Source organism: Thunnus thynnus, chromosome 11, assembly GCF_963924715.1.
Source record: "Thunnus thynnus chromosome 11, fThuThy2.1, whole genome shotgun sequence".
NCBI classification, from domain to species: domain Eukaryota; kingdom Metazoa; phylum Chordata; class Actinopteri; order Scombriformes; family Scombridae; genus Thunnus; species Thunnus thynnus.
Window position 1 is genome coordinate 11,796,386 of NC_089527.1, and position 22,714 is coordinate 11,819,099.

Below are 22,714 nucleotides of genomic sequence, written 5' to 3' on the forward strand. Positions count from 1 at the left end.
AGTGACTGAACTGCTTCCTAATGAATTGCTTTGCCTCGTGTCCTCTGCTGCTCAACTCAGCTTTCCCCCCTGATTCTCTCCTCCTGCTGTCATGTTGGAAAGAGATCCAGGCAGAATCTGCCACCCTCCTTTTTTGACGCATCTCTTCCCTAACTGATAACAGCGTTACCTTGGCCATTATCCCTGATGATGCCTGCACTGAAATGACTTTTTAAAAGGGAGCTCTCAGTTTGACTTTGAAAACCCATCCTGAGGAAGTATTGCTGGAGCAAACATCAAAACATCTGTTCTTTTTGAGGAAAAGAAAAATCTAATCATTAGAATTGAATAATTCTAACTCAGGCCATTAATGTTTAACACTGGAATGCTCAATCTGTCAAATGACTGACCCAAGTCTGGTGACCAATTTAATTTTGGTTTATGTGTTCAAGGTATGCAAATGCAATTTTCATATCTTGTGTACAAGACAGGCTCATTATCTCAGTAATTGTATTATTTGGGTTGTATCAACACAACATATGTTTTCTCTCATTTTCCTTTCACATTTTAAAACCTACAGATTTTCTAAGCTGTCATCACAAGCATGTTTTACTTTAAACTGTGGTGATCAATGTTGCCTTGCAGCAGGAACATGTTAAAAATTGTGCGTTCTTGGGCAAAGAAAAAACAGGTACAACCAAAATTTTTAAAAATCTATTTCTTTCTTTTTTGGAAAAATTGATAACACTTTCTATGACATCCATATCTATAATGCATTATAAACATACCTATAATGTGTTATAATCTGCTTATAGCACTGGATAGTTATTGTTATAAGCACTCAGAAATATTCATAATGCTTCATAACAATAATAATAACACATTATAAAGAATTTTATACTTACTTATGAGGTCAAGTATCATACTTCATAATTGCTGGTCACTCACAGACATTTTTTTTTTGCAAGGATCATAGTATATTATAATCCTCATAGTTGTAACACATTATAATCATTTCATTATACATTATGATCACTGTTGCAATGCATTATAAAGGTACTTTAAACATGCAGTGTGTAGAATTTAGTGGCATCTAGCAAAATGGACTTGGCAGAAACGGAATATAATATTCATAAGTATGTTTTAATTAGTATATAATAAACTGAAAATAAGAATCGTTGTGCTTTCGTTACCTTAAAATGAGCCCTTTATATCTATAGGGAGCCAGTCCTCTTCCGCAGAGCCCACCATGTTGCACCGCCATGTTTCTACAGTAGCCCAAAATGGACAAACCAAACACTGGCTCTAGAGAGGGCCTTTTGTGTTTTTTGCAGGTTTCGTGGCCACCATAGTTTCTCCTACATGCTTTCTTCCAAGTTGGTTATAAGTCATTATACATGGTCATTGTTTGCTTTAAGTAAAGTGAAAAAAAATATAATTAAATCTTTGCAAGAACAACACAAAACGTTGTAAAATTAATTTATCTGTTTAACAGGTCATAACAGACAATGAATGGAGTACTCCAATTCGACACAACATTTTTGGTGATGAACATGAATGATGGACATTTACATTTCACTGATGTAACGTTTCCTCAAAAAAAACTCACTCTAAACACTAAATTGACTCAAATCACACCTGTAGCTTTTTGCTTTACTTACTATGTAAACGTATAATCAACAAAAGTGACTTGGTAAGTGATAAGTGATTATAATGCATTATAAAATGACTAATAAAACGACTGATGAAATGACAAGTGGCCAGCAGTTATGAAGTATTATACTTGACCTTACAAGTCATTATGAAATGCTTCATAATGTGTCATGATTATTGTTATAAAGCATTATGAATATTTATAAGTGCTTATAACTATAATTATACTGCGCTATACGCAGATTATAACGTATTATAAGTATGCTTATAATGGATCATAGACATGGGCTTCATAGAAAGTGTTATCAAAAAATCAGTAAAACAACAAACAATAAGCTTTAAGTTTCAGGGCATTCAAGTTGAGAGGATAAGTCATGCACCGTCAAAGAGACAAAACCAGAGAACCTTGTTTACAATCCCGCTTGCACAATTTGCACTTATATATTTTTTAAAAAAGAAAATATGAGATTTCTGTTATTTAATAGCAATTAAGAATTTTGGAATTTTGAACGTACTACTTACTGTAATCAAATAAATTACATTAATGACAAAGAAGCTGTGTGCTGATATCCAGAGCAGTCTGTCACAGTCTGAAAGACATGGCATTTAAAATATCAATAATTCACTGCTGTTGGTACTTGTTAGCACTGACAGAACAGAAAGAAACACAGTTTGGGTTTGGAATATAACAAAGCCAAAATCAGACTTCAGTATTTGTTGTTTTCCAAAATCCTCTCAGATGTCTTTTTGAAGAAAGTTCATTTTGCCATCTTCATGTCACAAATTTTGTTGAGGTAGATTGGTAGCACGGTCAGGTATTTCATCTTACGGTGTGTTAGCCTCTGGAGTGCATACTGTGTTTTGAACTCAGTGTCAGACTTGCTCAGGGAAACCCTGAGGAAATGATGATTACACCCAGAAAATATGATAGCTAGCACACCATTAATATTCATGCTCTTTGAAGCCATTTTCATCTTTGTGTTTGTTTGCTCCTGATGAAAAAGATGAAAAGACGTGCGGACCTCATGAATTCCGCTGCGAGAATAACAACTGCATCCCAGACCACTGGAGGTGTGACAGCCAGAATGACTGTGGAGACAACTCAGACGAGCAGAACTGCAGTGAGTACCTGACTCGCTCACTTTCTGTCAGCTCAGTTTGTTCATTTATATACACTGTTGACGTTCCACACGCTCTTAGGCATTGAAGAATTGGACTTCTCTGAAGACACCTGACTGCCCCTCCCACCACCACAACCACCCTGTCACCTCTCTCTCTCTCATTCTCACTCACACGCACAACCTTCTATATACATTGTTAGTAATGTTTTCAACTATCAAGTCAGCCAGCCTCAACTTTCTCTTTCAAGCTTATTATCTGCGCTATTTCCCTGAGAATAATGTGAGGCTCAGGCTCCTGAGCTCTTGATATCATGCAATTTACTGAGTACATATTCCCTTTTGTTTAGATACTCATCATCATCTTTTAGAAGAAAACTTTTTATTTTCACATGAAGTGACACTGCACCTAGTTAAATTTCATATTGTTTGTGCATTCAAGTCCTTGCATGTTTGAGTGGGATTGTTTGCCTGTATATCATATAAGTATGTGCAGGCCGTCTGTGTGTTTTTGCTGAGTATCCATAATTTACATGATTTATTAGATGCTTATTCCCCATACCTATTAATGTCACTTAAAATGCAAATAAAAGCCAGTCAAGTGTTTGGTGGCAAAGAATTAAGCAGGTGGACCAGCAGACAGTGGAGAGGCTGCAAATCAGATTTTGCTGCAATGCCTGCTGTGAGTCTCTGTTGCAGCACAGCTCATAACATACACCCTGAGTGAGCTAACAATCCATGATAACGAGGGGAGGGCCCAGACAGTGGATCTGATGCAGCTGTTTAGCTGCGTCCTAATATTGTCCTTAGGGACAGACTTGCACTAAATGGCAGTTACACAATTTTTGGTATCAGAGAGTATGTTGCCCCCTCAATTGCAAGCAGAGCAATGAATGTATTTACATGCTGATCAGCTTTGCCAGTGTTCTCCACTTCTAATACAAAATGACTCTAATTATATAAAACGATGGTTTTGCCAAGGCATTAGCATGTGATTCTACACACAGAACATTTGGCCAATAACTGTATCTGGGGATGTCTGTTTGTTGTGTATAATGCTGGAAAATGAATCATTTTGGCTTGAATTTGTGTCTTTTGTGTTTTTCCCGACTCAGAGCCAGTCACCTGCAACCACAAGGACTTTGCCTGTGCAAACGGAGACTGCATCTCCTCTCGATTTCGCTGTGATGGGGACTATGACTGCTTGGATAATTCAGATGAGGCCAGTGTTTGAGATATGTGTACCACTTACTTATAAATCAAAGAGGGAGCTGAACTCACACTAGTTCTGTTAATGAGGCACAGATATTAGCAAGACGCTAAATAAAAAATGAAATACTGCACACTTCAAAGTAGAAGAACCCTTTTAAATCATAAATCATCATTTTGGACATTTTGCCTTTACTGACATATTGCCTTTCTTAATGTGAATAATCATGCAATTATAATCATGAGAAATCATGCTAAATCATGTACTCTCCTTATATCACCATGTGCTAACTGATCTATTAAATCATTAGTCAGTACTAGCCAATATATCAATTACAGGTCAGTTTACACAAAATGTAATATTGTGAAGACCATACAAAGGACATTAAAGGATATTAAGTTACAATGTGCACAGTTCAAAAATACAGTTTATACATATGGATACTGTAATTTAGTCTGTAATCTCCTGTAAATGTCTGTTAGTGTCTGAGCTTGCGGCACAAGAACAGAATAAATATCTCAATTGGAAGGGGAAGTGAAATTGGATGGGTATTTTGCCACTTGAAAAGAAAATAATCATATTCTAGGCACAATTAATTGTCTCAATCCAAGTCTCCTCGTCATGGTCGCTGCATTCCGAAACAGTGCTGGACAGAAAATATCACTGTGATGAGTTATTGTAACTTCAAGTATATTAGTCCATGAAATAACCTATATTCATTTGCCTTTGGAAATCCAAATCCCCTTATGCTGTTCAGCATAAGCATATTTATGAACAAAACAAACAAAGACTGTTTGTTTTGTTGAATCTTAATCTTAATTTATAGAGTTTCAAATTGCCATTGTAATTTTACATTCTCGTAATATGTTGAGAAATGAACTTAAACTCATGGTGTAAAGAGATTTTTGTAGGTTTCTTACAAAAAGCCCCATCAGTGATAATAATGCAGCGCAATGCATAATTCAAGGACAAAGGCTTGTTATTACGATTCATTATTCTTGTTAATTTATTGCTCTGTTCAACATTGGCACAGCAATTTTTATATGTAATCCCTCCCCATGCAAAGCAGCGCAACCCTAATTAACCCTTTATTATAAGTCTCCCCAGTGGCAGCTTTCTGGGTCAGCGCAGTCAAATAGTTTCAGGAAAGCAAGTTGCCATTCAATGGCCTTTATAATTAACGGTGATTATTAAATGTAGTTATTCACAGTGGGCATGATGTGGGTAGATTGCTCACCCCATTATTATGTTATAAACAGCAAATATTTTCTTGAGTGTGAAAAAAAATTGCAGTAAGACATTTTAGTTGTGACCTGTACTCAAGTAGAAATAGTTTAATATATTTACTCCACTACAGTAAACTTTTGACTGAACATCTTTATTTGCATAAACAGATGCAAATAACAGTATTTCTTCAAGTTTCAGAGATACTTGAAAGTTTATATATTTAGAATATACAGTATATAGAACAAGTTTATGTATTTAGAACATACAGTATATAAAACAAGTTTATATATTTAGAACATGCTTTGTTTTATGTTTGATTTTACTGTTTTTATATTATTTCTTCTTGTTTTGTTCAAAATCACAAAAAATCTGTATTTTATAGACTAATCATTATAACTATTGAAACAAGTTTCTTCATTTATGTAGTAGTGGTCAATCTGTATAAAATTACTTCACAACATTTGGTTGTATTCATACTGAATCCAACATGTCATGAAGTTCAATTTCTTTATGTTTTGTCAGTGGGTACAAAAGTGCAAGATGTTGATTTTCAATTCCAAGAATAAGAGCAAACCTCTGAGGCATTGTCAGATTTTTAAACAGTGAAGATTAACATTTTCTCTGAGAGACTACTGGCCCAGGATTCTAAAGCAGTTTGAATGAGCTTTAAAAGAGGAGACACAGTACATCACAGAAACCACAAGGGCTTCTTCACCTATTTTACATTTGCCAGCACTGAAATCCGAAGATTGTGAAAAATGAACTTTGTTTTGAATATATTTTATAGCAGTTATGAGTGGCACTTGCAAGTTTGCATGATAGGGGGGGTTCCAGAGCCCAGTCAAGATATTTCACAGATTAGAAGTGTTTTTTTCTACCAGTAACCATGCAATATATGATAATTTTATTATGACAGTGATCTTCTACCATATATTTATGTCATGTTTTTACTATATTGGTTCACAGAAAGGCTGCGAGGCACGCTGTGCAGATGACCAGTTTCGGTGTAACAACAACCTATGCATCTCGCAAAAGTGGCTGTGTGATGGCCAAGAAGATTGTAAGATGGGAGAAGATGAGAAAAACTGCCAGGGAACAGGTGCAAAGCTAATAGTCTGTAAAAGACTGAGTCTGAGTACTGATTAGTAGTTCCAAGCACCAGTTGGTGCATAGAACATTGCCTGTTTCTAAACTTTGTATTCTCAGGAATATTTTTTCCTATTCCTTAAGAGTTGAGTTCATGCAATACAGTGATTTTTATCATTTAAAAGAAAGTAGACCTTATTGCATGGACAAATCCATTATATTTTTTAGCCTTATTATTGTACCACATAAACTCAAATCAAAGTCAAATTTGGTTGAAGAAATTTTCTGTGTATTATCATCCTTACCTTAAGATACTATACAGTACACAGTAAAGTAAGTGTAAGTTGAATGAATGATTTTGTTTTCAGAAATCCAATTTTTCTGTGTACTTCCATGCTAATTGTCAGACCTTGAAAAGAAAATGTTCCATAATAAAATATAAGATAATTATGTGGAGGAGTACAAGTGCTCTTAGTTCTACTGATTTGCTCTGTTGAGTTCCATCGTTCATTACTGGCCAAGTACTGTGAAGTACTTTGTTCAGCACCTGGTAATACATGCAGTATGATCTTGCTGGCCTGCAGGACAACACCATACTGTATTTAAGAGTCAGAAGTTACAATAATCTCTCTCCAGCATTACCGTGATGTGGAGTTTTACACACGTTCATAAAAAAGAAACTGAAAAGGTCACACCTGAGTGATTTCTAAGTGAGAAAAGGGGGACCAATTTCTGACTGATATACTTTGCCCTTACCCAGTAGTCCCTTCATGCTCTGTGAACGAGTATGTGTGTGCCAGTGGAGGGTGTGTGTCAGCCAGCCTGCGGTGTGATGGACATGACAACTGTCTGGATGGCTCAGATGAGGTCAGTACAGTTTCACATGATTCAATGTATTGCATTTCCTCTGACCATTTCCTTTCTGTTCCCAAAAATTGTATAACTTTTAAACATGCAGTAGTTCAGTGGTGAGGAGCTGCTTGTTCAGTCATGAAGCAAACCCAGGTTAAAGCATGAATCATTCAGTGTTTTCTTTCTGATTGCAGCTGACATCACTAGAAGGGACAGTTTTGATGATTTGTGGTATTTCTATGCTGACAGATTGGCTGTGTAAAGGAGTGTAGAGAAGATGAGTTTCTGTGTCTGAATCGTGCTCACTGTATCCCCCGGCGCTGGCGCTGTGATGATGTCTTAGACTGCATGGACCACAGTGATGAGGAAAACTGCAGCCAAGGTAGGTGTGAGTGTGACCCTACAGTACATGAGTGTGTTAATGCTTTCTGGGTCTCTGAAGGTAAAAAAAAAAGATTCTCACTTGCTATCTGAAATCTTTACACTGAAAATATGTCATGTAAACCATTTAACAGCCTTTACTATAAAGGGGACATAATATTGGCGAGGGAAGTTAAGACAATGTTTGGCAAAGGTAAATACAAATACGGTAAGAATGAGAGATTTCAGATGAGATGGAAGACAAAAATGGATTCTAGACTTTACTTTTGTGAGGCAAAATGGTCCAGGGCTGTCAGGACCATTATGCAAAATGATCAGTCATTATAATCTTGTCATGTACAGTTCTTTGAGTCACACCTTCTACAACCTTGAATGCACTTTTCTACCAAAGTTAGTCTTAAAAGTATGGGGCAGAGTATCACTTATCTGTGTAATTGCAGGAGCTTTCTTCTGCCGTGCTGATGAATTCATTTGCAACAACACCTTATGCAAACTCCACACGTGGGTCTGTGACGGCAAGGACGATTGTGGAGATAATTCCGACGAAGACATAGACATGTGTGGTGGGTTGAATTGTCACTCACAAGGCTTTCCTTTGAAGGCAATTGATGCATATTTTATATGGCACTACTTTTCTTTTTCCTAAGAGGGAATATTTCATTGTCTTTTCATACAAGACTCCATGCAGTTTTTTGAAAGACATATCCATTAGCTTTTTGTGTCTTTTCATCTCCAGCAAAACTTCCCTGTCCTCCTACAAGGCCATTCCGTTGCAGAAATAATCACGTGTGTCTGCGCACGGATCAAGTCTGCAACAAAGTGGATGACTGTGGTGACAACTCGGATGAGGAAGAGTGTGGTGAGCATAAATAAAACTACTAAATAAGCAAAATGTTACCTAAAAGTTTTTTTTTTTTTGTTATTTATTTTTTTTTATTATTTTATTTTTTAAACAGAGTGCAGAAGTTTACTTCTATTATTAGATAACCAAACTCCCCAGATGCACTTGTCCTAGACATGTGGAGGTGCAGATATTGTTTCATTCTAATTGAAAATACAGCAATCTTATCAGCCAAAAACATTAATTAGGCATGGGAATGAAATTGGCATCCCATGACCACTGTTCATTGTGAGTGTTTTGATACAGACAGGAAATTACCCAACCCAACCTTTGTAGCGTGTGACCCCTGAAAAGAACCAGTGTTTATTTATGACCCCTTATCACATCTTCCCCATATATTAGTTGCGAACTGTTGAAGAGGTCAATTTATCCAAGAAAAGAAAAAAGATATTTTAGACCTCTCATTCCATGTGTGGTGTCCTTTGGTATAAAATGTCAAACGCTGACCAGGTTGGTAGATATTAACATGCCCAGTGGTTTTCTGATGGTGTGTTATGTGTAAATCTTGAAGTTGAAGAGGATTCTTGATGTGGAACTGACCAAATCACCCGTGTTTTTGTTGACAAAGTGGGGGCAGGTTTTGTTGTATCTGCCACTCTGTGAGGTTTATTAGTTTCATTGTAAAACATTTGGTGTACATAGTTTAGGTTTGAATTGATTTTTGAGTGTTTTTTTTTTTTATTTTACTCTGATATGCTATGATTATATGATATGATATGAAGGCACAACCGCTGCCGGTCCTTTTATCATAGTGTCCTGACATGGTCCCCCTTCTGTGAATGATAACACGGAGCAGGCCGAATAGGAAGCGACAAATCACATCATTCATCTTTCACTCTTTCATTCTCTCTGTCCTCCCCTCTTTTTCCTCTCTGATTCCATTGATACAACCATCAATCTCTTACCTCACTCCATTACCTCCCTCCATTGTATGCCTCTTCCGTCCATCCATCCCCTCAATCTCACCTTAATCCCATCATTCCCTCCGTTCACCTCTCGATCACTTAATTCTGTTCCTTCCCTTCCTTCACTCCTTTGTGCTCAGGGTGGATGTCAAACTCCCATTCTTTGTCTGTATATTTTGCAAGGAAAGATGACAACTGTGTCATTAATTCAAGTAAACTGATGACCAAAAACAAAATATGCAAAGTACTTTGACAATTTTGCAGGCTAGATAATTAGCAAACAGCTGTTTCTGTGATGTCCTTTATTGTAGCACCTATTACAAACTCAGTGTTGACTGTGAGTTAAAAAGGATCAGAAAGAAGTGATTTTGTTTACAAATGGATTTGTTTTGCAGCCTATAACAAAGGTAATCTGGGATATAAAAGAAAAAGAGTATCACATTTAGTTAAAAGGCAGTTGAAGAAAAGTGAAAGTAATAAGATAGTAGAGTAGATAGTAGATCACCAAATATTTAACTTCTTAAATTTCAACATTTTCATCTTATGCTATAATATCTTTTGAAACTGAAAGCTACATATTTGCACTTGAATATTCGGTACTGGATTAGATAGATTATGAGTTCTTGTCTTTTAAACTGATTTTGTGTGTACTAAAGCAGAGGTGGTGGCTGGAAGACCTCGGCCTTGTGGGAAGACAGAGTTCACCTGCAGTAACCGACGCTGTATCCCAATCCAGCTGCAGTGTGACTTCTTCAGTGACTGCGGGGATGGTGGCTCGGATGAGCAAGACTGCAAGGCCTGTAAGCACAGCGCCAATTGACTTAAGCAAACAGATCAAAGAAGCATTCGGAAGAGATGAAAAGTACCGAATGTCACCATGATGCTATCAGGAAGCTCAGCAATCGCCTCATTTTAGATGTGATGTTTTGTTATTTATGGTAATATATGTATGCCCATGTTTGAGGTGCGTTGTGTACTATATGAAAGAGGATGATGTCCTCTTGGCTTTTGCACATCAAAAGAAAAGCACAGCAGGTGTCTAAGATGCAGAGGACTGATATGTAATCAAAGTCCTGTCTTTATTTGTAGTTTCCAGCGGAGATGTATGTGGAAAGAAAACAAACCCATGTGGAGAGGATGCAATTTGCAACCAGACAAATGCTAATGCTGTATGCCAGTGCAAACCTGGCTTCAAGAGGAACCAAAAGACAGACCAATGTGAAGGTAGTATGTGATCAATTTTATGCATTAAATGCATCTGATGCGAAATAGAGAAAAAGCCAAGCCAGAGTTTAGCAATCCACATTGTTTAAATAGAAACAAATAATGTGGTTATATCAGTTGTCAGATCTTGTCAAAACATGCCAAACTATGGCCTCTAATTTCACTGCGGTAAACTGGCAGTAACAAATCTGTGATCTGGAGAATCTCTGGACAGGACGCAGAGACTGACAGTCCCTATAGTATTACACTGATATCAAAAATGCTATTAACTATTGATATGCTTCAACTGTATGTTTGTTGCTACATGGTAAATTAAAAGAAAGGTAAAGTTGGCTAAAGTCATCAAAAGAAATACTGGTAAGAAATACCATAACTTACTTTAGGAGTACTGTAAAATTATTAGATATTTGCTTTCCAAATGTCTCGCCCCCACACCCTCTCCTTGAGACATGTTTGCTTGTTATGTCTACTTCTACTGCACTAACACATTTCAGATGAAGAATATTGCTTGCAGTCATTTAGTCTAAAGAGATAATAGCTTTTATTGTTTTGTCAACCCTGTGACCTGGTTCTTGTTTCCCAGTTAATGGCTTTTTGTCGTGTATTGGAGAAAGTGTTACTTAATGCGTACATATAATGTCCTCTTCACAAGTCGAGGGCATCACTTATGGAGAGAATATACATAAGGCTCATACTGTATTTCTGGCTTATACGCTTTCATCTCTGAATGTGTATTAAGTGTTTCATCGATGATTTATAAAAATATGAATAAATGCTTTGGAGCCTTTATAGTCACGGACACATTTCTAAAGCAACCTTTTACTTAAGCAAACTTTTTCTCAAGTAAATTGTTCTTACTTTTCTTTTCAGAGGTAAATGAATGTCTGCAGTTTGACACATGTCCTCATTATTGCACAAACACTAAAGGATCTTTTAAGTGCACATGTGACAGAAATTATAAGGAGATCAATGGCAACTGCATAGCAAAAGGTATGATCCCAAAGTTTAATATCAAACATTCCTGTGTATTCTGCATAATTGCTAAGTTGGTAATATGCTGTCATTAACTATTGATAACTAAAATATAAAACTGTATGTGCTGTGCCTAAACTGTTGTCTAATACCCGAAATGGAATTTAGCCAATTTTCTTTTGTTTTCTTTTTTACATATTGATAACTCACCGGGCAGGACCAGAAGATCGAGTGCTCTACATAGCTAATGATACTGAAATCCGAAGTTTTGTGTATCCGTTTAACCAGAGCCATGGACACAAACTGCTCACTCACATTGAGGACAATGCTCGCATTATTGGGATGGATGCTTTGTTTCACCACCAAAAGTTTATCTGGGCTACCCAATTTAACCCTGGTGGAATTTTTTACAAAGAAACTCTAGAAAGAAGTCAAACTAAAACAAATGTCAGAAACATTGTAAGTATATCTAAGCTGGATGTGTGTTAATTGCTATTTTTTAATGTACTGTGTATAGCATACTTTCTCAATTTGCTGGTTAAGACAATATGGGTAGAAAAAAAAAACTTTTTTTTTTTTTTCAAAATCCAGCTTTAATGTCAATCATGTTTTTTGCACTCAACTTTTATATTAATGATTAACATAAAAGCTGCCTGTAAAATGCAATGACTGCTCATGTTGTCTGTCAATTCAAGATGAGACAATGAAAATAATTAACTTTCATGTGAGCCGTGTCATATAATAGACTGCATTGTACCCAATGTCTCCTTGCTATTTCTTTTATTCATTTTTACACGCATTTATGTGAATGTACTGTATGTAATAACATTTAATAGAGCGCCTGACTTTGTGGCTGTTATTGGTTGCAGTGTTCAGACTTTCGACGACCCAGAGATATTTCTGCTGACTGGATCACGGGCAATATTTATTGGACTGATCACTCACGGATGCACTGGTTCAGCTATTACACAGCCCACTGGACTAAATTACGATATTCCATAAATGTGGGCCAGCTTAAGGGACCAAATTGCACTCGCTTGATCACTGACATAGCAGGAGAGCCTTACGCTATTGCTGTCAACCCAGCCCGAGGGTAAGTTGTGTAGTGTGAACTGGTAAAACACATGCCCAATAGATGTTTTATTTTTAGAAAATATTTGTAGGCAGGCTTTTTTTTGTTTGTTTGTTCATCCATTAATCCATTGTATTTTTTCAGTCATTTGTTATCTTCCCTCTGGTCAGAATACTTCAGCTAAGTCACAATTTCATGTTAAGTGTCATTTTTTATTGCATCTTTTTATGTCTCATAACATTGAATGTTTATCCGTTGGCGTTTAGCACGGAATTAAAAAGAAGAAAAATTCTATAGGCAGAACAAATTCAGTTGTGTCCCCTTACCATATAGATTCGTGTGAGAGACACCAACTATCTTTAACCACCCCAAAACCAATTCTTATCAACAATCACTCAACATAAGTGACAAGCATGCCTTGCTATTGGAAGGGCACCTTTGGTCATCAAGATAGCTACAGTATGATGCATATTCAGTTATTGACAAAAACATCGAGATATGGACCTTTGTCCAAGGATCGGTTTTAAATAACGTAATGTTAACTGGAAAATGTAATCAATAAGGTATTGATTAATTCTCTTTAAAAAAGTATGTAAAGAAAAAATTATGGAAGTAGCAAAATCAGTTACATTACCTGTTACTGCACATTACTTAACTTTACTTAGGCCTTGCCACGTCAAAGGGGCCCTTCCAACAACAATAAAGTTGTCACATCCACATGAGGCAGATACCTCTCTCTCGAGGCTTTACACATGTATTCATTAGCTACATCGCCATCTAATGCGTCACCAGTTGGCAGATATTATGTAAGAGCATTATTTGTTCTCAGTGTTGTTGGAATTGCTTTTCCATTAAGCCATTCAATATTACATGACACACATCACCAAGTACAGAAGGATTTATAAGAATCTGTACTGAGAAAGACCAAACGTGATGAAGTAGCTGTGACGCAATTGGTCATGATCATGTCATATGCATGTAATATGCATGTATTTTTATTTATTAGGCTATATAGATAGAGATGTGTATTTCTATGCATACTGTCTACAATATTTTACAAGGAGATGATGTCAGGGAGATACAGTATTTCTCTTTGTGTCTTGCAGGATGATGTACTGGAGCGTAATAGGTGATCACTCTCACATAGAGGAGTCTGCCATGGATGGCTCCTTACGCAGAGTGCTCTTAATGAAAAATCTCAGAAGACCCACCGGTAGGTATTTCTTTTAAAGCCCACAAATTATTTATAGTGTAATATGTTTCTTTCTTGTTGTTTCTTTGGTACGTTAAAGGTACCCTGTGTAGTTGTCTTGAAAACAAAGTAATGTTTACATTCACTGTTTTTCACTGTAATTCATTGTGTCTATCCTTGAAGTTGAATAATCTTGTTGAATTTCCTTCCTCATAAAGCATTTGCAAAACATTAGTGGAATATTTTGAAATTTCCATCGTTTCACCATGTTTACATGAGCTCTTTTCTGTTCAAATCTTAAATTAAATCGTAAATCTAAATTGTACATTGCATTAAACGATATTAGATGCATTTGTTACAGTTCTGGATGGTATCCACAGGAGCAAGTGTCATTGGGCTCCCCAATATAGAGTACGTTATGACCCATATAGCATTGTATAACTATGGAGAATTCACATATCTTAACACATACTACATATTCACTCTATATTATATATTCAGTCAGCGCTATCATAGTAACTTGCCAATATATTCACCTTTAAAGTAGACGCTTTGATATGGTAGCTAAAGATAAATAAAACACCACCAAGGAAATTTATGTGGTATGGAATATTTTACAGCCACTTGGAAGGGCTTGGTTTGTCTACAGGGAGACACTTAGTGCTGATCTAGTTTTGAAGAGCTGCTTTGGCCTCCTTTAATTCAAGGGACCCAGGCTCTGTCTTGGTCACAGAAAAAGGAATTCATCATCTGTGGAAAAACGCATACCGATTTAAATGCCCCAGCCAGGTGCTCAATTATCCAGTCAGACTTTTAGGAGAAAGTAAAAGTGAGTCACTGGTTTGAAATTGTAATGTAGGCATTCCATCAAAAGTGCAGTGCACAATAAGATTTTGACACAAGAAAATTGAATATTGAATGCAAACAGCCAGGAGGAGATAGAAACAAAAAGGGGTTGCTCCACATCTGCTACATATAACTGTCCTGACCTTAAGGTCTCCTGCATTGAGGGATTCCGTGATGATCTCTTTGTTATTTGTAAGGTAGATAAATCTCTTTCCTTCATCCTCCCACAGGGCTAGCCATTGATTATTTCAACCAACGTTTGTACTGGGCTGATCCTGAGCTCTCACAGATAGGGAGCATGAGATTGGATGGCTCAGACCCTTTGGTGACAATCAGTGATAGACACGGTAATGCCAGCTAACAAATTGCAACTTCTCTTTTTAAACACATACTTTTCATGATGCTCTTTGAGTTCCTCAACTTTTTTATCAAATAATTGCAACAATAACACTGTTTGTATGTCTCACGGGGGTAAGCTTCTAAAGAGTGTGTTAAGATCAATCTGCCCACACTGCACATTCTTGCTTCTTCTATCCCAAGGCTGTGAGTGTACATAAAGGGTTATTTTCTTTTCTCTGCTGGATTTACAGGAATCTCCCAACCGTACAGAATTGATATATTTGAAGACTACATCTATGGAACTGGACTAAAACATGAGGTCTTCAAGATTCACAAGTACGGCAAACAGTCGGTGGAATATTTCAATTTGGGTGTGGAGAAGCCCACTAATGTTTTGATCTCCCACCGTTACAAACAACAAGATGGTAAGTTGTCTTAAAGTTTTAAGTAACAGGTATTTATGATATGTGTAATTGTTCTCTAGAGACAAATTATAGAGATAACAAAACTGGCCGAAGTCCCAAACAGGATGATTATGGTTCTACACTTTTTTTTTTTTTACAATTTTTTGATATTATTTAGATTTGGATTTTTTGTATACTGTATATTACAGTTTAGTTTTTGTTAACTTTCTTAATGCATGTTCATAGTTTTAGTTTCACTTTTTGTTTTCTTGGAAATATTGTTTTTGTTACATTTTTACTTGTGGAGTTAGTTATATTTTTTATCATTATCATTTCTTAAGCATCATTAAAGATAAGTTCAAAATGTATTTTCTTTCATATGTACTTATGTATCTTTCATCTTTCATGTATGGCATCTTATTTATATACTTCTGCACAAGTTATATATCAGGAATGAACAAAATAGTCATATAAGACATGTAACCTTAATTCAACACACTTCCTGTAGATGTACCTTGAGAACAAGTGGGGGGATATTCAGTTGGTTGCAATCTGCAACCTCACTGCCAGATGCCACTAAAACCTACACACTGGTCCTTTAAAGTCTTAAAAATGAAATACACTTATTAATCGTATTTCTTACCATGCAATAACATGCACACCTGTCCACCCTTACATACATATAACATTATTAATAATGCAATATGCTTAACATCTGTTAAATAACACCTCTTGGTTAAATAATACCTAAAGAGTACAAGCCTACTCAAAATAAGGCTGATTGAAGCTCTCTTTGAAACATGCCACATTTTCAAGTGTGTAACATTAAAAAAAAAACATGTTTCACAGGAAACTTTTTTTTTTTCTTCTCCCAACTCCTCCCACTTTCTTCATGTATTGTGTTTGAACAGCTCCAGTTATGTGTTACATCTCTGGAGTTAATGGTTATAGAGCATCAGTCAGCTCAGTCTTGGTCAGTTTTTCACTTAAAGGGCAGCTGTTCCATTCCCCAGAGACTCATTAGACCTGCCGTGTAGTGTGTAGCATGTAGTGTGTAGTCTGTGGGCAGAAGATACACACATCTTGCAAAAATCTGTGACATGAAGGCTTGATATCTTCAGCAAAAGCCTACCAAGCATTTAGATTTATTTTGGTCTTTCACTTTCATAAGTTGTGTAAGAAATCAGATAATTTTATTATATAGGTACAGTATAGTGCAAATAGAGTGTAATACAATAGATAAAAATAATTGTATTTCATTAAAAAGAAATCTTTATTTAAATCACATTTGCAAATCACTGCTCGTGGCTGTTTCTCTGTGTTTGGCATATGGTGTCATAATTATAACTTTAAATAATTTACAAATGTTTGTCTTATGCTCCTGCAGTTAGGGCTCAGGTTGGCCTCTTTAGCGCTCTGTTAGATGTCTCATGTTAAATTCAAACATTAATTTTCACATGGTTTTTGCCAGACCCCTCTCATAGCTTTCACATGCTGATTATCAGTATTGAACATAGTACAAACACCTTTGTGGTTGTCTGCCCATTGAAGGCAGTAGCATGAAGAGCACTTCAAAGTGCTGCTAATCAATTAGACAACAAGAAATTCTTGACACATTCTACAATCCTTGATTATTTAATCTGGAGATGAGGCCTGTGTGAAGTTATTCATATGTTTTAGCCTTGTGCTTCTCTCGACTTCAAGAAAATAACATCCTTCAAAACAGAAATTAAAACACTTGAAATAAATAGCTTTGCTCTGAGATAGAACAAATACATTTTTCACAACCAAATATAATGACTTTTTTTTTTTTAACTTTCTCCACAGCGTCAAATCCATGCCTGAGAATGTCTTGTGATTTCATGTGTTTGCTCAACCCAACGGGTGCCAGATGTACCTGTCCAGAGGGAAAGGTACTGGTCAATGGCAGCTGTAGCGATGTTAACATCTCAGGTAGGCCTACTCTTTGATTTTAATGCCACAATTTAGGTGGCTTGTTGTTTTATGATTAGCCATGTAAGTGAGCGGATTAACCACGGCTATAATAAAGGGAGCAATGTGGCTTAGATGAAAATCCTTTACTTATCCTGAGATAATCAGAGAATGAGAACTTGTAAATATACAGTGCCATAATTAAATTTGAGCTGACATCCATAGTTTTTCATAGCTGTCACCAGAGTTCACCACCTGCATGCAGTCCATGGTCAGTCAGGTGCTGTTTTTTACCTACTTGAAAATCCAGATCTCTGCCTCCTTGGTTGTTGTTTTATGGCATAAGCAGCACAGCACCATTTGTTGTGATTGACTGCTACACACTGCAGCACAGTAAGTGATAAGCTTTGCTGTTGTGAAGGTGAACTATGCCGTCCCCCCTGCGAGAATGGAGGCCGCTGCTTAGCCAATGAGAAAGGAGACTGGAGGTGCTACTGCTGGCCTGACTTTTCAGGGGAGCGCTGTGAGGTCAACCACTGTACAGACTATTGCCTAAATGGAGGCACCTGCATGGGCTCACCCCTTGGTAAGTCTGCTTCACAATATACTGTATAGTCAAACACTGTTTGCAGCATGATTCCTTCCTGTCTTCTTGCAGGATTGCAGAAATTGCATTATATTTCACAGTTGTTCCTGTTTTGTGTCAGACCCCTGTTGGTTCATGTTTATATTGACCTTTGTTTGTCAATAATGGGTGATCACTTAAAACATAAGCATCTAGTATCCATGAATAGATGGTTCTTGTGTTCAGTCTCACTATAGAGAATGCTTTGGTCAAACCAAGCTACCACTGCCACAAACACATATTTTCAATTTCTTCCCATTTCCTCTTGCACATTGACCCAGTGCATGATGGCATTCAACCACATTTTTCTTCTTTTAAACCTCTATGTCTTCCTCACTTAAGCTCTAAATGTAACATCTGCCAGCTGGGCAGTTTTTGTCATTGATGTTCCTGGAGAACAAGCCTCAAATAGCCTTCTCTAAATTCAAGGTCTACTTTCATGCTTTTATGATTTCTGGAACAAACAGTTCTACCCCACAATTCCATGAATGTATATCATGCTGAGATGTCAGTGCTGGAATTGAATCAGGATGTACAACCCTATTAAAAGTGCTATCCTTGATTTACAAGCCCGTGCATCATCCCTCAATCAAAGCAATTACCCACAACATCTCCATTTCCATTTGTTATTAAAAATAAAGATTCACCACAGTAATTGCCCTGTTACAGGAAGTGTGGCTTGTATTCCCACATAAATGGTTTATAATAGCAGAATCTTATTCAAGGGGTTTGGATTTATTAAAGATCATTGAATGACATCCAGTAAATAAAAACTGAGCAGTGTGTTTCGGTTTGAGGGAGTCATAGTAGTTGGACTGAATAGTTGGGGAGATAAAAAGGTGGGTTTTTGATTTGTGTTGCAAATTGTTTGATTAAACGTTTATTCCTTCAAATAGGCTATCTTTCACTCTCCACTGGTCTTTCAGAATCATAGAATAAAATTTGCCTTTGGGAAATGCGTCTGCTCAACAGGAAGCAAACTGATATTTAAAAAAAAAAAAAAAAGTCAGTGTTGATATCTTTTTTCAAATTTGGTTTAGATGTTTAAAACAGCTCTACATGGCATAAAAAAGAAGCCAGAATAATCACTGCTGCTCGTTAAACGAGGTGGAGTCTGTCTGTCAAGATAGCATAGGAATCATGTTACTTGCTGTGGGATCACTGCAGTAGGGCTTCAGGACTGAATAAGAGAAGGCAGAGCTCCTATTGGTAACAATCAATCTTAGTTTGTGTTTCATTCACCAGCTAAGCCCAACATGCTACACTGGCTGATGAATTGTATTCCTATTTATGGTGAACGGCAGAGAAGAAAATGAAAGTGTTGTGATATTTATTGTGTTGCGGGGGACACAGCGCATTTTGTTTCATTCATGCTTGGCAGTTGTTTCTCATAAAGGAAGAGGTTTCGCTGCATTGAGCATATGTCTTCAAAGCAAAAGAATATTGGTGTAAATGATTGAGTGATGAATGAAGGCAACCTCACAATCAATTAGAGGCTGTACATTTCTGAGTTCTATATATATATATAAAAACCACAAGGTTCCACTGAATTTCTGCTCTTATGTGTCCGTGACGTCTGCTACTGACAAATCTTCTTGTTTTATAACATAAATGGGCAAAAAATCTTTGTAGCATGCAGGGCTGCCAAGTCTCAAGCACTGACCGTGAGACCCATTCAATTGACACTTTTACCACGCTTTCACACCACATGTCCATTTTGTCACGCAGTGAAAAACAAATTCATAACTGATAACGTTGTGGCGCGAATAGAAGACACTGACAGCGCAGGGACAGATAAGACAAAGCAGCACAGCACAACAGCAGCCCTGAGCAGCAGTGAGCCCTAACCCTATGTATCTTTCCAAGTTTGTTCCCCCATTTTAAAATATAACCAGGTGCCCACGGTGAGGAGCATAGATCTTTCTTATTCTATACTTTGAAGAAAAATATGTGTAATATCTGGAGTTTATATCAAAAATGCTACCCAATAAACACAAATTAGCAAAAAGAAAAAGTCTTATAAAAAAGGTGTTGGTTCATAATGCCAGAGAGAGGTCGAGTGGGTCAACTGACCACAAATAATACTTATTTTATTATGAACAAAAATAAGTACTACCCCCCCTGCATTAAAATAAGTAAACTCGTCCTTGATAATAATAACATTCAGAAAGTGTGTTTCTAACAAGAATTGGAATTAGGGGCTATACATTACTTGTCTACAGGATTTATTTACAATTCAGTATTCAATTAAGCTACAACTTACTTTCAATGTGTGGTACGAATGAAATACACAATCTCATCCTGCAATATTTTTAGGTTGGGTTTTTTTTGTTTTGTTTTATAAGCAATAACACTTTTTAGAGAGTAGTTTCACAGTACATGACCTTTGTCCTCAGTCTATTTTCATTGGCATGTAAATAACTTCTTAGTTAAACTAAGCAAGAAATATACATGGAGTACATTATACCATAAAGACCATACTTATTTACTTATGTTCTTAGCCCCCTGTGGAGCCTAAGATCTTTACACAATTTGTCCATCTAACATAGCCTCTAACTTTATTTCAGGTCACTTCTTTGCTATATTTCAGGTCACTTCTAACATTTTTATGTTTTTATACATTATAATTGACTTCACCATGCCTTTAATGGGGTACAGTGAAGAGAGTTTGAAGTGTGTTTGATGTCTAACCTCAGTGCGGAAGTATTGTTGTTTCATTATGTACATGCTCCTGTGTTTACTAATGAACTACTAATGAGAGCCTGGGAACATCAGCGCCAATAAAAATGACAGAGCTGAGTGATGTACAAGTGGTGTACTCATGTCATCATCAGACCCAGAGACTGATGTAGGCAGTCTTCCCTTTTTTCTGACAGTGGTTGCCCTTTGCATCTTGAAAATCTATCCAGGAGTGGCAGGACCTCAGACTACCAATTGTGCCAACCAACAGTGCTATATACTTGTACAATATACTTCTCCTGACAAAGTGTATTCTACTGGCTACCTACCGTTTCTTCCCCTGATTTTCAGGGTGATGTCACATGGAAAGAAATCTGGTTAAGAAACCTGTTCAGGTAACCAGATGATGAGACATGAAGTCAATCAGGAACTACTGAATTTCCCCAATATGGTAGCTTGTTTCTTTGATGAAAAAAAAATGTGCGTCCTTTTACTTTAAGCTCCCCTTTAAATATGTATTTGGCTAGAAGATGGGTATATTCCTTAGAACCTGGCCAGAAGCCAGATAATTATCTCTGCATTGTTGTCTTTTTCTAAGTAGTACAGGCCTCAAGTGTGGTATATAAACATATGTAAGATAAAAATCTATATAACATGTTTGAAAACTGAAAATGGCTTCATACTGATGCAATTCAGTGGAGGTCATTTGAACATCTGATTAGGATTCTTCCTGAATGTCTACCTGCTGGAGATATTCCAGACATGTCTGATGAGGAAGAAAACCCAGGGCAGACCCAGAACACACTGGAGGAATTATATGCATATTGTGTCTGGCCTGGAAACATTTTGGGATCCCTGAGGTGGATCTGGAGGACATAACCGAGTAAAAGGGCACCTCATCTACTCTACTTAGGTGCCTGTCTGCTGTCTCTGTGACCCACACATGCATATGTGCTTGAAAATGATGGATGGAAGGATGGATCTTTGCCTTTATTCTCACCAAAGTACTGAATGTTTTTTACTGCTACTAACTTGTGTAACTGTGGGTGTATCATTTCCATACAACATATAACTATGATCATCAGATTGATGGCCAATTACACACTGGAGGTGACCACAGATTGCAAAGTGTGGGTATCTCAAACTATGATTATGAAACACTAGATTTTATACGTATATAAGCAAATATAACCTGAGAAAAGGAAGTCTCACTCAAAAATGAGTCATAAAAAGGCTGAGTAAAGTCCTAAAATAGTTATGTACTGTAGCAAACATACTTAAGCAGGAGTGAGTAGTATATTCGTTGGGACTATTTTCAGCCATGGATTAATACACACTAGTGACAACTTACAGCAGCAGGACGGTCGATGGGTGGCTCAAAATAAACTACATTGCCAGTGATCATGGTAATGAAGAGACATACCGACCAGTCCAATGGTGTGGCTCATGGATATGTTTTACTGTAATAGTTTTTTAACAACCACAGAATTCTGTGACACAGAGGAGTAAGCTATATCAGACTTTGGCTGTATAGACAGTACTTGTTAGTAGGATCAATGCATTGTTTGATTTTTTTCATGCCCTCTTAATCTTTCCTTTTCTTCCTTTGTCCAGGTAAGCCTACATGCCGGTGTCCTGTTGGTTTCTCAGGGCCATTCTGTGAGAGGAGGATTTGCGACAACTACTGTTTAAATGGGGGAACATGCGACGTCACTCAGGGGAACCAGCCAGTGTGTCGCTGTATGGCAGAATATACTGGAGATCGTTGTCTTTATCGTGAGTCCTGCACCTACTACTTGGTAGCAGCAAACACATTAAATGATTTCTATTATGTGCTTGGCCTTCATCTATTTGACGTTAGCCTTTCAGCCTAGCCGCAAACAATCATAACAAAGAAGCATTGATTTTCATTCAGTTATGCTGCATAAAATCTATAGAACTAAGCATTTCAAAGTTCATAAACAAATAGTGTGTGTGGAACAAAAGCAAACCCCTAAAGTATTTTCTTTCCACAAACACCACATTTGCTGATAAACAAAATCAAAATACTACCATCAAACAACCTTTGGGTATTTCTGTGTTGAAATGATAATGTATTTTCTTTTGCAATGCATTGT

At 36.9% G+C, this 22,714-nt stretch overlaps 1 protein-coding gene across 1 annotated transcript in view; it reads left to right on the forward strand.

The window, feature by feature from the left end:
• lrp1bb (low density lipoprotein receptor-related protein 1Bb) overlaps nucleotides 1–22,714 on the forward strand; it is a 126,044-nt gene that overhangs the window by 92,983 nt on the left and 10,347 nt on the right. Inside the window, exons 53-70 of the mRNA XM_067603669.1 lie at nucleotides 2,637–2,753; nucleotides 3,866–3,978; nucleotides 6,154–6,286; nucleotides 7,034–7,140; nucleotides 7,375–7,507; nucleotides 7,947–8,069; nucleotides 8,243–8,365; nucleotides 9,969–10,112; nucleotides 10,402–10,536; nucleotides 11,407–11,526; nucleotides 11,726–11,967; nucleotides 12,378–12,601; nucleotides 13,687–13,793; nucleotides 14,849–14,965; nucleotides 15,209–15,382; nucleotides 17,189–17,314; nucleotides 17,715–17,879; nucleotides 22,212–22,373. Of these exons, the coding sequence (XP_067459770.1) occupies nucleotides 2,637–2,753; nucleotides 3,866–3,978; nucleotides 6,154–6,286; nucleotides 7,034–7,140; nucleotides 7,375–7,507; nucleotides 7,947–8,069; nucleotides 8,243–8,365; nucleotides 9,969–10,112; nucleotides 10,402–10,536; nucleotides 11,407–11,526; nucleotides 11,726–11,967; nucleotides 12,378–12,601; nucleotides 13,687–13,793; nucleotides 14,849–14,965; nucleotides 15,209–15,382; nucleotides 17,189–17,314; nucleotides 17,715–17,879; nucleotides 22,212–22,373 (2,565 nt within the window). The remainder of the gene's footprint in view (nucleotides 1–2,636; nucleotides 2,754–3,865; nucleotides 3,979–6,153; nucleotides 6,287–7,033; nucleotides 7,141–7,374; nucleotides 7,508–7,946; nucleotides 8,070–8,242; nucleotides 8,366–9,968; nucleotides 10,113–10,401; nucleotides 10,537–11,406; nucleotides 11,527–11,725; nucleotides 11,968–12,377; nucleotides 12,602–13,686; nucleotides 13,794–14,848; nucleotides 14,966–15,208; nucleotides 15,383–17,188; nucleotides 17,315–17,714; nucleotides 17,880–22,211; nucleotides 22,374–22,714) is intronic.